The 16,656-nt window shown below is 44.7% G+C and overlaps 1 protein-coding gene across 1 annotated transcript in view; it reads left to right on the forward strand.

Annotated features, from left to right (window-relative positions):
- The window catches only part of LOC110504241 (dynein heavy chain 6, axonemal), a 61,010-nt gene that overhangs the window by 37,644 nt on the left and 6,710 nt on the right, over positions 1 to 16,656 (forward strand). Inside the window, exons 45-66 of the mRNA XM_036962733.1 lie at positions 155 to 352; positions 3,155 to 3,313; positions 3,400 to 3,594; positions 3,770 to 3,951; positions 4,080 to 4,188; positions 7,323 to 7,448; positions 8,218 to 8,312; positions 8,538 to 8,697; positions 8,950 to 9,081; positions 9,185 to 9,280; positions 9,420 to 9,560; positions 9,841 to 10,056; positions 10,408 to 10,638; positions 11,974 to 12,095; positions 12,270 to 12,514; positions 12,779 to 13,218; positions 13,552 to 13,747; positions 13,944 to 14,156; positions 15,343 to 15,446; positions 15,589 to 15,745; positions 15,972 to 16,182; positions 16,424 to 16,526. Coding sequence (XP_036818628.1) covers positions 155 to 352; positions 3,155 to 3,313; positions 3,400 to 3,594; positions 3,770 to 3,951; positions 4,080 to 4,188; positions 7,323 to 7,448; positions 8,218 to 8,312; positions 8,538 to 8,697; positions 8,950 to 9,081; positions 9,185 to 9,280; positions 9,420 to 9,560; positions 9,841 to 10,056; positions 10,408 to 10,638; positions 11,974 to 12,095; positions 12,270 to 12,514; positions 12,779 to 13,218; positions 13,552 to 13,747; positions 13,944 to 14,156; positions 15,343 to 15,446; positions 15,589 to 15,745; positions 15,972 to 16,182; positions 16,424 to 16,526 — 3,831 coding nt within the window. The remainder of the gene's footprint in view (positions 1 to 154; positions 353 to 3,154; positions 3,314 to 3,399; positions 3,595 to 3,769; positions 3,952 to 4,079; positions 4,189 to 7,322; positions 7,449 to 8,217; positions 8,313 to 8,537; positions 8,698 to 8,949; positions 9,082 to 9,184; positions 9,281 to 9,419; positions 9,561 to 9,840; positions 10,057 to 10,407; positions 10,639 to 11,973; positions 12,096 to 12,269; positions 12,515 to 12,778; positions 13,219 to 13,551; positions 13,748 to 13,943; positions 14,157 to 15,342; positions 15,447 to 15,588; positions 15,746 to 15,971; positions 16,183 to 16,423; positions 16,527 to 16,656) is intronic.

The raw sequence follows: 16,656 nt of genomic DNA on the forward strand, positions 1-16,656 counted from the left end.
CAATAATATGTTGTTCAGGTTCCCAATGGCTATTGCATCACTATTACACTTTCATGGCTCCTTCCTGCTATTTGATTGATTGATTCATTGATTGAATGATTGATCAATTGATTGATTACTGATAATGACTGACCACTTTATTCCCTCTGTGTAGATTGGACTGGATGGCACAGGGAAGGAGGAGTGTGTGACTCTGGCCTGTCATGTGTCTGGAAGCCATCTCTACAGGCTGTCTGTCTGCCGGAACTGCAGCTACTCAGACTTCAGAGATGACCTCAAGAGGGTGTTCAGACAGGCCGGGATCCAACGTAAAAACACTGTGCTGCTCATTACTGACTCAGACATTGTCAAGGTCCGTTTAAAGTGTGAAAGACAGTAGGAAGATTAGTTAGAGAAGATTAGTTGGTCCATATCTGTTACGTACTGTCGTTATCTAGCCTGGTCCATATCTGTTACGTACTGTCGTTATCTAGCCTGGTCCATATCTGTTACGTACTGTCGTTATCTAGCCTGGTCCATATCTGTTACGTACTGTCGTTATCTAGCCTGGTCCATATCTGTTACGTACTGTCGTTATCTAGCCTGGTCCATATCTGTTACGTACTGTCGTTATCTAGCCTGGTCCATATCTGTTACGTACTGTCGTTATCTAGCCTGGTCCATATCTGTTACGTACTGTCGTTATCTAGCCTGGTCCATATCTGTTACGTACTGTCGTTATCTAGCCTGGTCCATATCTGTTACGTACTGTCGTTATCTAGCCTGGTCCATATCTGTTACGTACTGTCGTTATCTAGCCTGGTCCATATCTGTTACGTACTGTCGTTATCTAGCCTGGTCCATATCTGTTACGTACTGTCGTTATCTAGCCTGGTCCATATCTGTTACGTACTGTCGTTATCTAGCCTGGTCCATATCTGTTACGTACTGTCGTTATCTAGCCTGGTCCATATCTGTTACGTACTGTCGTTATCTAGCCTGGTCCATATCTGTTACGTACTGTCGTTATCTAGCCTGGTCCATATCTGTTACGTACTGTCGTTATCTAGCCTGGTCCATATCTGTTACGTACTGTCGTTATCTAGCCTGGTTCATATCTGTTACGTACTGTCGTTATCTAGCCTGGTCCATATCTGTTACGTACTGTCGTTATCTAGCCTGGTCCATATCTGTTACGTACTGTCGTTATCTAGCCTGGTCCATATCTGTTACATACTGTCGTTATCTAGCCTGGTTCAGATGTTACGTACTGTCGTTATCTAGCCTGGTTCATATCTGTTACGTACTGTTGTTAGCTAGCCTGGTTCAGATGTTACGTACTATCATTAGCTAGCCTGGTTCAGATGTTACGTACTATCGTTATCTAGCCTGGTCCAGATGTTACGTACTATCATTAGGTAGCCTGGTTCAGATGTTACGTACTATCGTTAGCTAGCCTGGTTCAGATGTTACGTACTATCGTTAGCTAGCCTGGTTCAGATGTTACGTACTATCGTTAGCTAGCCTGGTTCAAATGTTACGTACTATCATTAGCTAGCCTGGTTCAGATGTTACGTACTATCGTTAGCTAGCCTGGTTCAGATGTTACGTACTATCGTTAGCTAGCCTGGTTCAAATGTTACGTACTATCATTAGCTAGCCTGGTTCAGATGTTACGTACTATCGTTAGCTAGCCTGGTTCAGATGTTACGCACTATCGTTAGCTAGCCTGGTTCAGATGTTACGTACTATTATTAGCTAGCCTGGTTCAGATGTTACGTACTATCATTAGTTAGCCTGGTTCAGATGTTACGTACTATCATTAGGTAGCCTGGTTCAGATGTTACCTACTATCATTAGCTAGCCTGGTTCAGATGTTACGTACTATCATTAGCTAGCCTGGTTCAGATGTTACCTACTATCGTTAGCTAGCCTGGTTCTGATGTTACGTACTGTCATTAGGTAGCCTGGTTCAGATGTTACGTACTATCGTTAGCTAGCCTGGTTCAGATGTTACGTACTATCATTTGCTAGCCTGGTTCAGATGTTACGTACTATCATTAGCTAGCCTGGTTCAGATGTTACGTACTATCATTAGGTAGCCTGGTCCATATCTGTTACGTACTGTCGTTATCTAGCCTGGTTCAGATGTTACGTACTGTCGTTATCTAGCCTGGTTCATATCTGTTACGTACTGTTGTTAGCTAGCCTGGTTCAGATGTTACGTACTATCATTAGCTAGCCTGGTTCAGATGTTACGTACTATCATTAGCTAGCCTGGTTCAGATGTTACGTACTATCATTATCTAGCCTGGTTCAGATGTTACGTACTATCATTAGGTAGCCTGGTTCAGATGTTACGTACTATCGTTAGCTAGCCTGGTTCAGATGTTACGTACTATCGTTAGCTAGCCTGGTTCAGATGTTACGTACTATCGTTAGCTAGCCTGGTTCAGATGTTACGTACTATCGTTAGCTAGCCTGGTTCAAATGTTACGTACTATCATTAGGTAGCCTGGTTCAGATGTTACGTACTATCGTTAGCTAGCCTGGTTCAGATGTTACGTACTATCGTTAGCTAGCCTGGTTCAGATGTTACGTACTATCGTTAGCTAGCCTGGTTCAGATGTTACGTACTATCATTAGCTAGCCTGGTTCAGATGTTACGTACTATCGTTAGCTAGCCTGGTTCAGATGTTACGTACTATCGTTAGCTAGCCTGGTTCAGATGTTACGTACTATTATTAGGTAGCCTGGTTCAGATGTTACGTACTATCGTTAGCTAGCCTGGTTCAGATGTTACGTACTATCATTAGCTAGCCTGGTTCAGATGTTACGTACTATCGTTAGCTAGCCTGGTTCAGATGTTACGTACTATCATTAGCTAGCCTGGTTCAGATGTTACGTACTATCATTAGCTAGCCTGGTTCAGATGTTACCTACTATCGTTAGCTAGCCTGGTTCAGATGTTACGTACTATCGTTAGCTAGCCTGGTTCAGATGTTACGTACTATCGTTAGCTAGCCTGGTTCAGATGTTACGTACTATCATTAGCTAGCCTGGTTCAGATGTTACGTACTATCGTTAGCTAGCCTGGTCCCTAGATCGGTATCGTTAGTAAAAGTAGTCCATTCTATTGATCACCTGTGACATCTTCTCTGTGTTTTGTTCAAAGGAGTCAGTCCTTGAGGATCTGAACTGCATTCTGAAATATGGTGATGTCCCTGGCCTGTTTGACAACGATGAGATTGATTCAATCACTGTGGATCTCAAGTCAACCATGGAGAGCTCTATTGGTGAAAATAGAGAGGAGATGTACTCTTATTTCATAGAGGTACAGTACGGTATAATATTCACTCTAGATTTGTTGATTTATGCCATGGTTTGAGAAGAAGCATTGAACTTCTTCTTCTTCTTTAGCAAGTTCATCAGAGACTACACATCGTCCTGGCCCTGAGCCCTGCTGGGATGCGTCTGAGACAGTACTGTTGGGCCCACCCGGCCCTGCTCTCCTGTTGTAACATAGACTGGTACAGTGAGTGGTCTAAAGATGCTCTGCTGCAGGTAGCCAACAGCACCTACATCAACTCTGACCACTTTGACTGGCTCGGACAGGTACAGTAGTTCCCCATTCACCAGATAATGACAAGCGCTATTTGTATGTGCACTACAATTCAACTTCTTTCTGCAAATGTGTACATGAAATAAACCAAAAACAAAATAAGGTTAATTGTACATATTGAATGAGGATTATGTCCAGAATCTGGAACCCCAGTTGTTTACCTTTCAGGTCCTGCAGAACAAGGTAGCCAGAGTGTGTGTGGATATCCACCAGAGCTCAACCCAGATGGCTGCTCAGTATCTGCAGGAGATGAGAAGGCCCTACTACATAGTCCCCAGCACTTTCATCGAGTACATAGACACCTTCACCAAGATGTGTCGTTCAGAGGGGTCTAAGCTCCATAATGTCAGGTTAAGGCTGGAGGTTGATCTATTGATTGACTGAGTTGTTGGTTGTGACTATTATTTTCTTGGAAATGATGTTTGCTGAGTGGAGAGTAATATTAAAAGGACTGTATATTGTCTGTTTTTTCCCACAGAGATCGTTTTAGTAACGGACTCTCTATATTATCTGAAGCAACATCTCTAGTCACTGTCATGCAAGATGAACTTCTAGCTCTAGGCCCACAGATAGAGGAGAAGTCAAAGGTAAATAAGAGGATTCAATATCAAGATAGGGTGTTCAGATTTTGAGAGAAAGAGAGAGTGTGACTAATTGATTGTGTGTGTGTGACTGACTGATTGTGTGTGTGTGTGTGTGACTGACTGATTGTGTGTGTGACTGACTGACTGATTGTGTGTGTGACTGACTGTGTGTGTGTGACTGACTGGCTAATTGTGTGTGTGACTGACTGATTGTGTGTGTGTGACTGACTGATTGTGTGTGTGTGTGTGAGACTGACTGATTGTGTGTGTGTGTGACTGACTGATTGTGTGTGTGACTGACTGATTGTGTGTGTGTGACTGACTTATTGTGTGTGTGTGTGACTGACTGATTGTGTGTGTGACTGACTGATTGTGTGTGTGTGACTGACTGTGTTTGTGTGACTGACTGACTGTGTTTGTGTGTGTGACTGACTGACCTATTGTGTGTGTGTGACTGACTGATTGTATGTGTGTGTGACTGACTGACTGATTGTGTGTGTGACTGACTGACTGACTGATTGTATGTGTGTGACTGACTGATTGTATGTGTGTGACTGACTGACTTATTGTGTGTGTGACTGACTGATTGTGTGTGACTGACTGATTTATTGTGTATGTGACTGACTGATTGTATGTGTGTGTGTGACTGACTGATTGTGTGTGTGTGTGACTGACTGATTGTGTGTGTGACTGACTGACTGACTGATTGTATGTGTGACTGACTGACTGACTGATTGTGTGTGACTGACTGATTGTATGTGTGTGACTGACTTATTGTGTGTGTGACTGACTGATTGTGTGTGTGTGACTGACTGACTGATTGTGTGTGTGTGTGTGTGACTGACTGATTGTGTGTGTGACTGACTGACTGACTGATTGTGTGTGTGACTGACTGATTGTGTGTGTGTGTGTGACTGACTGATTGTGTGTGTGTGTGACTGACTGATTGTGTGTGTGACTGACTGACTGACTGATTGTGTGTGTGTGTGACTGACTGACTGATTGTATGTGTGACTGACTGACTTATTGTGTGTGTGACTGACTGACTGATTGTGTGTGTGTGTGTGTGTGTGTGTGTGTGTGTGACTGACTGATTGTGTGTGTGTGTGACTGACTGATTGTGTGTGTGACTGACTGACTGATTGTGTGTGTGACTGACTGATTGTGTGTGTGACTGACTGACTGATTGTGTGTGTGACTGACTGATTGTGTGTGTGTGACTGACTGCCTGATTGTGTGTGTGATTGACTGACTGATTGTGTGTGTGTGACTGACTGATTGTGTGACTGACTGACTAATTGTGTGTGTGGGACTGACTGACTGACTGATTGTGTGTGTGTGACTGACTGATTGTGTTTGTGTGACTGACTGACTGTGTGTGTGTGTGACTGACTGACTGACTGACTGTGTGTGTGTGTGTGTGTGTGTGTGTGTGTGTGTGTCTGACTGACTGATTGTGTGTGTGTGACTGACTTATTGTGTGTGTGACTGACTGACTGATTGTGTGTGACTGACTGATTGTGTGTGTGACTGACTGACTGACTGATTGTGTGTGTGTGTGTGACTGACTGACTGACTGACTGATTGTGTGTGTGTGACTGACTGACTGACTGTGTTTGTGTTTGACTGACTGACTGATTGTGTGTGTGTGTGTGTGTGTGTGTGTGTGACTGACTGACTGACTGACTGACTGACTGATTGTATGTGTGTGTGTGTGACTGACTGATTGTGTGTGTGTGTGACTGACTGATTGTGTGTGTGACTGACTGACTGACTGATTGTATGTGTGACTGACTGACTGACTGATTGTGTGTGACTGACTGATTGTATGTGTGTGACTGACTGACTTATTGTGTGTGTGACTGACTGATTGTGTGTGACTGACTGATTGTGTGTGTGTGGGTGACTGACTGACTGATTGTATGTGTGACTGACTGACTTATTGTGTGTGTGACTGACTGATTGTGTGTGTGTGACTGACTGACTGATTGTGTGTGTGTGTGTGTGACTGACTGATTGTGTGTGTGACTGACTGACTGACTGATTGTGTGTGTGACTGACTGATTGTGTGTGTGTGACTGACTGACTGATTGTATGTGTGACTGACTGATTGTGTGTGTGTGTGTGTGTGTGACTGACTGATTGTGTGTGTGTGTGACTGACTGATTGTGTGTGTGACTGACTGACTGACTGATTGTGTTTGTGTGTGACTGACTGACTGATTGTATGTGTGACTGACTGACTTATTGTGTGTGTGACTGACTGACTGATTGTGTGTGTGTGTGTGTGTGTGTGTGTGTGTGACTGACTGATTGTGTGTGTGTGTGACTGACTGATTGTGTGTGTGACTGACTGACTGATTGTGTGTGTGACTGACTGATTGTGTGTGTGACTGACTGACTGATTGTGTGTGTGACTGACTGATTGTGTGTGTGTGACTGACTGCCTGATTGTGTGTGTGATTGACTGACTGATTGTGTGTGTGTGACTGACTGATTGTGTGACTGACTGACTAATTGTGTGTGTGGGACTGACTGACTGACTGATTGTGTGTGTGTGACTGACTGATTGTGTTTGTGTGACTGACTGACTGTGTGTGTGTGACTGACTGACTGCCTGACTGATTGTGTGTGTGTGACTGACTGACTGACTGATTTTGTGTGACTGACTGACTGTGTGTGTGTGTGTGTGTGTGTGTGTGTGTCTGACTGACTGATTGTGTGTGTGTGACTGACTTATTGTGTGTGTGACTGACTGACTGATTGTGTGTGACTGACTGATTGTGTGTGTGACTGACTGACTGACTGATTGTGTGTGTGTGTGTGACTGACTGACTGACTGACTGATTGTGTGTGTGTGACTGACTGACTGACTGTGTTTGTGTTTGACTGACTGACTGATTGTGTGTGTGTGTGTGTGTGTGACTGACTGACTGACTGACTGACTGATTGTGTGTGTGTGTGTGTGATTGACTGATTGTGTGTGTGTGACTGACTGACTGACTGATTGTGTGTGTGTGTGTGTGTGTGTGTGTGTGTGTGTGTGTGTGTGTGTGTGTGTGTGTGTGTGTGTGTGTGTGTGTGTGTGTGTGTGTGTGTGTGTGACTGACTGTGTGTGACTGACTGTGTTTTGGACAGGAAATAGAGATATTGATGGGTAAACTGAAAGAGGATTCTCAAGCTGTGGAACAAGTCCGAGCCATCGTCAAAATCGAAGAAGACATGATGGTGCAAGAAACACGGATCGTTCATGAATATGCAGAGGTGAGGTGAACATCAATGTGAACATCAATATGAATATGGTGAGATGAACATCAATATGAATATGGTGAGGTGAACATCAATATGAATATGCAGAGGTGAGGTGAACATCAATATGAATATGGTGAGGTGAACATCAATATGAATATGGTGAGATGAACATCAATATGAATATGGTGAGATGAACATCAATATGAATATGGTGAGGTGAACATCAATATGAATATGCAGAGGTGAGGTGAACATCAATGTGAACATCAATATGAATATGGTGAGATGAACATCAATATGAATATGGTGAGGTGAACATCAATATGAATATGGTGAGATGAACATCAATATGAATATGGTGAGGTGAACATCAATATGAATATGGTGAGATGAACATCAATATGAATATGGTGAGGTGAATTTAAATATGCAGAGGTGCGGAGACCATCAATATGAATATGGTGAGATGAACATCAATATGAATATGGTGAGGTGAATTTAAATATGCAGAGGTGCGGAGACCATCAATATGAATATGGTGAGATGAACATCAATATGAATATGGTGAGATTAATTTAAATATGCAGAGGTGCGGAGACCATCAATATGAATATGCAGAGGTGAATTTAAATATGCAGAGGCGAGGAGAACATCAATATGTTTTCATGAGAGTGCTACATACACCCACACTCACCCTTTGATAAATGTGTTCTCTGTTGACTGTGAGTAACATTTTGTTTATGTAAATCATTTGTTCCCATTGTGTGTTGTAAAACTGTAGGATGCCACGGCAGATTTGAATAAAGTTTTGCCACTGCTGGAGAAAGCAGTTTCAGCTTTAGATGCTCTGCAAAAGAGCGACATTTCAGAGATAAGGCAAGTGAATAAAATCATGCTTAATTATTCACCTAAGCATGCCTTTTCCTTTCATAAACACTTGGGGGGGTTACAATATTGTTGTCAAATTTACCTGATCGAAAAAAAATTCCAAGTAGAACTAATGTTTTGAGGCAACGAATCAATATGACACACTGTCGATATGTAATAGTGAATTCATTCTGAATTGAATGTATTGATCTCCTGTTCATTATTTGGCTCCAGAGTATACACCAAGCCTCCAGAACTGGTCCTGACAGTGATGCATGCAGTCTGCATCCTGCTACAGCAGAGGCCTGACTGGACTACAGCTAAACAGCTGCTAGGAGACCCTGGCTTCCTCAAGAGACTGGTCACCCTGGACAAAGACAGCCTGCCAGAGAAGGTACAGTATTTAGGCCCCAATCATACCTTGAGATGTGCTTATCTTCTAGCTTTAGATTCTCTTGTTTATTATACTTGTTTATAAGTGTCTTGTGGTCCTGTGTGGCTCAGTCGGTAGAGCATGGCGCTTGCAGCGCCAAGGGTTGTGGTTTTGATTCCCGCTAGGGAAAATGCACGCTTTGGATAAAAGTGTCTGCTAAATGGCATATATTATATTATAATAGTGCATGATACTATGTTTGAATTGCTGTAGGTGTTTCTGAAGTTGAGGAGGTATTCTAAGTGTCCTGACTTTAACCCTGCCAAGGTGGGCATGGTGTCTATAGCCTGTCGTTCTATGTGCCTCTGGGTGCTGGCTTTGGAGCACTACCATGAAGTCTACAAGGTACAGTTTGACTGTTGTGTGCCTTTAGTTCTCCAGAAGGAAATATTACCTTATTGTTAATCATGAATGCAACAGTGTTATATTGATGTCCTATCTTCCCCAGATAATTGAGCCCAAACGGAACAAAGTCAACGTGGCCCAAGCAGCATTGGTGAAATCAGAATCTAATCTGATGAAAAAACAGAAAAGACTATCGAAGGTAAGATATTTACTGTTTGGCAACGTGTTTGATAATTCATTCACACAAATGACAAGGGCTCGTTTCTCCGTTCAGTGTATGCTTTATCAATGAATTGATTAATTGGTTGATGATTGATTGTTCTGTGCTGTCTGTTTAGATCGAGGAGCATCAGAAAGCTTTGGAGGACCGCTACGATGCCAGTGTGTCTGAGAGACAGGAGCTGGGGAGACGTAAAGAGAGGACCACGAACAGAGTGCAGAGAGCTGCTTCACTCATATCAGCCCTGTCTAATGAAAAGGTCCGACCAAACAGTTCCTGTACAATAGTAAATATTGTTGAATTTCATAAAGCCAGACCAATATGGCACTTATGGATCTGATTCGATACCAGTCTTTGGGAGTCAGAATACACCGATTCCGATATTTCTGCCGATACATGTTTTTTAGATGAAAATTTAACTCCAAAAGAGATGCATAACTACAATGACACTTTGAATGCTGATTTCATCCATGCGTGCTTTCTGTTGATTTGACCTGCCTGTTGCCCTGTGCGTGTCTGTGTCGGCCTCTGTGTATCAGGATCGCTGGGAGAAGGCAGTGTGTGACCTGGACAACAAGCTGCAGCACATAGTGGGTGACGTCATGGTTTCCTCAGCGTTCATCACGTACTGTGGACCTCTGACGGCCGACTACCGTAAAGCCATGGTGAAGAAGTGGCTGGACTTCTGCCACAACATGGAGATCCCTGTCTCTCCTCAGTACACCTTCACCTCAGCCATGACCGAGAAGAACCAGGTGATGTGGTCATGTAGCAGGGGTTTTTATCCTAAGCAACTTATAAAATTGTCAGCATTGACAGACACATAAATGCACTGATCGACATTCAGTGGTGCAAGTAATCTCTTAACATTAGTCTCATTTAATTCAGAGCTATAGCTCCACACGATAGTGGATTCAAAGCATTTTGGGGTGATATCCATCTCAAAGGATCATAAAGGTCAATCTCATGTGAATGTTCACAGAATATTTTTAAGAAATTAGAAACAACAACACATGCATTTTGTTTTGGCATGTATTGCCATAATGCACCAGATTTAGCTATTTTCTCAACATTTTAATGATATCGGAAAATCTTATCTCCCTCAGGTGAGACACTGGCAGAACACAGGCCTGCCACCAGATCAGAACTCCACAGAGAATGCTTTGATCGTGAAGAACGGTCCCCACTGGCCCCTGCTGATCGACCCCCAGGGCCAGGCCACCAGGTGGATAAGCTCTATGGAGGGGGTCAGGCTCAGGAAGATGCTGGCCTCAGACCCCAACTATATGAAGACAGTGGAGAGGGCCATTCGCATGGGGGACACTGTCCTTATTCAGGTACTTGCTTAGGCTACTTAAACCTTTTAGTTCTTTGGGGAGCATAGATTATTTGACAAATTTCCTCCAGCGCCTTCTGTGTTGATCCCTTATTCAGGTATTGCCATATAGAATATACACATTTGATTGATTTTAATTCTACAATATAGAATCAAAGATTGTGATTCCCAACAGTAACCAGGTTTCCATTCAACCTTTTTATCAGAGTAAAGTACATGTGAATGGAAACAGCTAATTTGTCTGTAAACATTCCAAATGTCGACAAAAACAAAATACGCTAGACAAGGTGGGATCTTTTTGTGTCTGTAAAAATAAGTATGCGAGAAATAGCAGTGGAAACTATTGATCTAATAACCATCATATCGAAGTAAATGTGGAGTCATACGATGTTGTGGTCCTCCCATACGACTCGGGGAAAACATGCAATTTATTAGGCTAATGAATGATGAAATCAGTTATGATGAACTTCACAGGGGGGTGAAAGTTCACAATGAGTTTAATGCTGCTTTCCAATAAATATAAAGGGTCTTATTCTGATTGAAGTTTGGCTGCCGTTTGACAAATAAAAATTATTGCGCTCTTTTGTCCATAATAACCTCATCAAGTAGGCCCATCAAGGGACTGATTTAGAACTAGGACACCAGGTGTGTGCAATTAATTATCAGGTAGAACAGAAAACCAGCAGGCTCCGGACTTCGTAAGGTAAGAGTTGAATACCCCTGATGTAGGCTATACCCACACTGTATCTGCGAACTGTTGGCTAGAGGCCGCTTGCCAACACTGGAGTGGGCACATTCGTTATATAACGCAACAGTTTTAGTGACAAAACCATCAGTAGAGTTGAAAATGCGATGGATGATGACAATGCGATGGATGATGACAATGCGATGGGATGATGAAAATGCGATGGATGATGAAAATGCGATGGATGATGAAAATGCGATGGATGATGACAATGTGATGGATGATGACAATGCGATGGATGATGACAATGCGATGGATGATGACAATGTGATGGATGATGACAATGCGATGGATGATGACAATGCGATGGATGATGACAATGCGATGGTATTTAATAACAAAAGGTATTTTTATGTACTCTACGTCATCACGCACAGCCTTTTATCCACAAGAGGTCAATTTGATGGAAACATCTCTGATGGGAAATGTGGATTGTTTTTATGCAGATTTGTGCATGTTCACCTAAAAATCTGTTGCCAATTGAATGGAAACTTAGCTTAGTGGTTTTCTTAAATGAAACTGATGTACTAAATGAGATCAAGATTATTAGTCCTTATCGATCCTTCCCTTTGACCATTCTTCTGTTTTCAGGATGTTCTTGAGAACATAGATCCCTGTCTTCAGCCAATCCTGATCAAGAACCTTACAATACGTGACGGTCAATCATTCATCAAAATTGGAGACACTGAAATTGAGTACAATCCCAACTTTAGGTACATTTACTCATTCAATTGAGCCCTTATTTTCATCAAATTACCCTTCATTAAAAATATAAATGTTCATATTTGTAGCAGTAGGAATAGGTCTTATAAATTGTCACAACTCCTCTCCTCCTCATCTCCTTGCTTTTCCTTCTCCTCTCCCCTCTCCTCTCTTTCTCACCGAAGGCTCTACCTGGCCACCTGTCTGCCCAACCCCCACTTCCTCCCGGCAGTGTGTGTCCTGGTGAAGCTGATCAACTTCTCAGTAGAGTACGAGTGTCTGCAGGAGCAGCTGCTGTCCAGCGCGGTGTCTCTGTATCAGCCAGAGCTAGAGCTGCACCACAACCAGCTCCTCCACACTATTACTGCTGACCTGTTCAGCCTTCACGAGCTGGAGAACAGGTCCCTGCTGCTGCTGCAGGACACCCAGGGTGAGGGAGGGAGGGAGGGAGGGAGGGAGGGAGGGAGGGAGGGAGGGAGGGAGGGAGGTGGACGGGTGGATGGATTTTGTGCCGTTCCACCTGTCCCTAAATGTAACGTAAAAATCTTGATCAAGATCGACTGTTGGCTTTGCTTCTAGCACTCTTTAACTATTGTTTTTACTAAGAGGATAGAGAAAAGATAGAGATGAGCACATTGTCTCCCTTCACCTAAAATGTGACATATTAAAACACTAATACTTTGTCTTGCTTCAGGACACATATTGGACGACCAGGACCTCGTTGATAACCTGAAAAAGTCCAAGGTCACCTCCAATGAGATCTCCGTGCGAGTTGAGACGGCTAAGGACAAGGAGAAGGAGATCGACGAGGTCCGCAAGAAGTACCTCCCTATCGCTAACCGTGGTGCAGACCTGTATTTTGTCCTGGCCGACCTCACCCAGATCAACTACATGTACCAGTTCTCCCTGGACTGGTTCAATGACATGTATGTGAAAGCTTTGCAGGTGGCTACGGAAGGCCAGGAGTGGCCCACCCTGGACGTGTCCATGCCTGTGACGGGCACCCTGTGCCCGGCTGGAGCTAAAAGCCTGAGGAGGGCTGTGGTGGTGCCTGGAACATGTGCTCCCAGCATGGGGGACTTTAACCTTCGTCTCCTCAAGATGATGAACGCCATCACTGAGAGTATATACAAGGTAACAGTATTGATGATGATGAACGCCATCACTGAGAGTATATACAAGGTAACAGTATTGATGATGAACGCCATCACTGAGAGTATATACAAGGTAACAGTAATGAGAGTAACAATCATGGACAGGTAACATGCTATTTTCTTTTGGGTTTTACGCATCTTAAGTGGAGCTTGATTGAGTTTTTCCCCCTCCGTACTCTGTCTCTCCCCCTCATTACTCTCTATTTCCCCCACTCTCTCTATCTCTCTCTCTCCCTCCTTACTCTCTCTCTTCCTTACTCTCTCTATCTCTCTCTCCCCCTCTGTACTGTCTCTCTCCCCCTTCCCCCTCCAGGAAGTGTCCCTGGCCCTGTTTGTGGACGACCAGGTGGTTTTCTCCTTCCTGATGTGTTGTAACATCATGAAGACCAACAAGCACAACATGATAGTGGGCAGCACTGAGTTCCTGCCTGCTGAAGAGTGGAAGATATTCCTACACTCTGCTGTGCTGGCCAGCATGATGGACTCAAAGAGAGCCGAACAGGAGGAAGGTAAAAAAAATACCTGCTGTGTCAGGCATCTGTCAGTAATATGAGGCCGCATATTGAATCAGAGCTTGTCTTTAAAAGGCTCCAAACTGTCTTTCAATTGGAAAATAAGTAGACCATGAATGAGTGAGCCGTAATTAAGGGGGGGGGTGACCACAGTAAAATTGCTGAGTGCATCTGTGTGTGATTGTCTCACTAGGGGAGCTCCTGGGCGAGCGTCCGGACCACCCGTGGCTGACAGACAGCATGTGGGCACAGTGCCAGTACCTGTGTGCCCACCTGCCCTGCTTCGCCACCCTCTACAAGTCCATCCAGACCAACCGTTTGCAGTGGGAACTGTTCCAGCAGGCTAGGAACCTCTATGAGTTCCTCAGTGAGCCCTACACTGGACACGCTGGTTCTGGTACTGAAGGTCGGTGTTGCTGCGCTGGAACGTGAAGCTTCCCTGGTGAACATTGGGTTGCTTGACTTATTCCTAGAAGCTCTTGTGCAGAAAAGAGCCTCGACTATGGCATCTCCAGTGAACCTTGCTCTGGGAAGTTTTCTGTCCTGTGTTCCCTGATGCACGTTGTGTTTGAATTCACCACAGAGTATCATTTCCTTGACTTATTTCACAGAACCTCTTCATGGTAATGACAAGCCATACACGTTCCCCCTCACCGATAGAATCTCGTTCTAGCTCGTTCCCCCTCACCGATAGAATCTCGTTCTAGCTCGTTCCCCCTCACCGATAGAATCTCGTTCTAGCTCGTTCCCCCTCACCGATAGAATCTCGTTCTAGCTCGTTCCCCCTCACCGATAGAATCTCGTTCTAGCTCGTTCCCCCTCACCGATAGAATCTCGTTCTAGCTCGTTCCCCCTCACCAATAGAATCTCATTCTAGCTCGTTCCCCCTCACCGATAGAATCTCGTTCTAGCTCGTTCCCCCTCACCGATAGAATCTCGTTCTAGCTCGTTCCCCCTCACCGATAGAATCTCATTCTAGCTCGTTCCCCCTCACCGATAGAATCTCGTTCTAGCTCGTTCCCCCTCACCGATAGAATCTCGTTCTAGCTCGTTCCCCCTCACCGATAGAATCTCGTTCTAGCTCGTTCCCCCTCACCGATAGAATCTCATTCTAGCTCGTTCCCCCTCACCGATAGAATCTCGTTCTAGCTCGTTCCCCCTCACCGATAGAATCTCGTTCTAGCTCGTTCCCCCTCACCGATAGAATCTCGTTCTAGCTCGTTCCCCCTCACCAATAGAATCTCGTTCTAGCTCGTTCCCCCTCACCGATAGAATCTCGTTCTAGCTCGTTCCCCCTCACCAATAGAATCTCATTCTAGCTCGTTCCCCCTCACCGATAGAATCTCGTTCTAGCTCGTTCCCCCTCACCGATAGAATCTCGTTCTAGCTCGTTCCCCCTCACCGATAGAATCTCGTTCTAGCTCGTTCCCCCTCACCGATAGAATCTCATTCTAGCTCGTTCCCCCTCACCGATAGAATCTCATTCTAGCTCGTTCCCCCTCACCGATAGAATCTCATTCTAGCTCACCTCCTGTGTCATGAATGAATGTGTGTGTGACATCATGATGTGGTTTGTCTGTCTATCTGTCCAGGAGAGTCATCCCAGTCAGCAGCAGCCTCGAAGGACAGGCATCTCACCAAGTGTGTCCACATCTTCCCCTGGGAGAGCCTCTCAGGCTTCCAGAAGATCATCTTGGTGTGTGTGTGTGTGTGTGTGTGTGTGTGTGTGTGTTTGCGTGCGTGCGTGCGCGTGCGTGCGGGTTACAGCTTTGTAAGAACTCAAAACATTCTCCTGGATAAATATGATGAACTCTGTTGAGGCTGTCTTTATCTCCCAGGTGAAGATCCTGAGGCCTGAGTGTCTGAACACGGCAGTGAAAGCCTTTGTCATAGAGAAGATGGGTTCTAAGTACCTGGAGGTTGGAAAGATCTCCCTGAGAGAGGTGTATGAGCGCTGCTCTGCCAATGTGCCCATCGTATTCCTCCTCTCCCCTGGTAAGACTACTGCTACTCTTGTGTACTAGACATCCTCCCTAAACTGGTGTGTAATAACCTTGGTGTTAGGCTGCTCGTTCCACCCTCTTTCTCACTAGTAGGATTTGGGACGGACACTGGGACACTCAAAGCTTCTTTTACACCTTTGAAATTCCTGGACAATATGGTGTAGTACAAGCAGCTTTAGGTCGTGTCTGATGTCCTTATTCGTCCCCTGTCTGTTCAGGCATGGACCCAGCTTCCCTCCTGGTGCGTCTGGCCCAGGAGCTGAGGGGTAGCAGCCTGCACCTGGACATGGTGTCTCTGGGTCAGGGCCAGGGCCCCAGGGCAGAGGAGCTCATTTACAAGGCCCAGGTCCTCAAGGGCCGCTGGGTCTTCCTGCAGAACTGCCACCTGGCCGCCTCCTTCATGCCCAGACTGCAGACTGTCGTCAACTCGTGAGTGTACAACAGCACCTGTTTTGAGCTTTTATTTTGCATGTTTTTATGTCTTAATATAGTCTTTATCCTGATGGGTAATGTCATGTGAGACAATATGATGTAGTATACGTAGGTTTGAAACCACGTTGAAGCACAGAGGGTCCTGTGAGATGCCCTTAGGTGTGGTCCTGTTAAGTGCTTCTACCCAACAGGACCCAGCTGTAGACAGACCTGAGTATTTTTCATCCCTTCTGCTCAGGTTGAAGTGGAAAGGTTCAGACCTGGACCCTCACTTCCGTCTGTGGCTGTCCTCTAAACCAGACCCAGTGTTCCCTGCCTCCATCCTGCAGAGAGCCATTAAGGTCAGCCAGGCCTTCATTACCACAGCTTCCCGTTAGAGGGCCATACACCTATAGAAGTATAATTAGTGAGTTTATTTCTATGGTGTACCCATGAGTGAACCAGTCAATCTGCCCATCGTCTGAGGGGCTT

The sequence above is a fragment of the Oncorhynchus mykiss genome, chromosome 25, assembly GCF_013265735.2.
Source record: "Oncorhynchus mykiss isolate Arlee chromosome 25, USDA_OmykA_1.1, whole genome shotgun sequence".
NCBI lineage: Eukaryota > Metazoa > Chordata > Actinopteri > Salmoniformes > Salmonidae > Oncorhynchus > Oncorhynchus mykiss.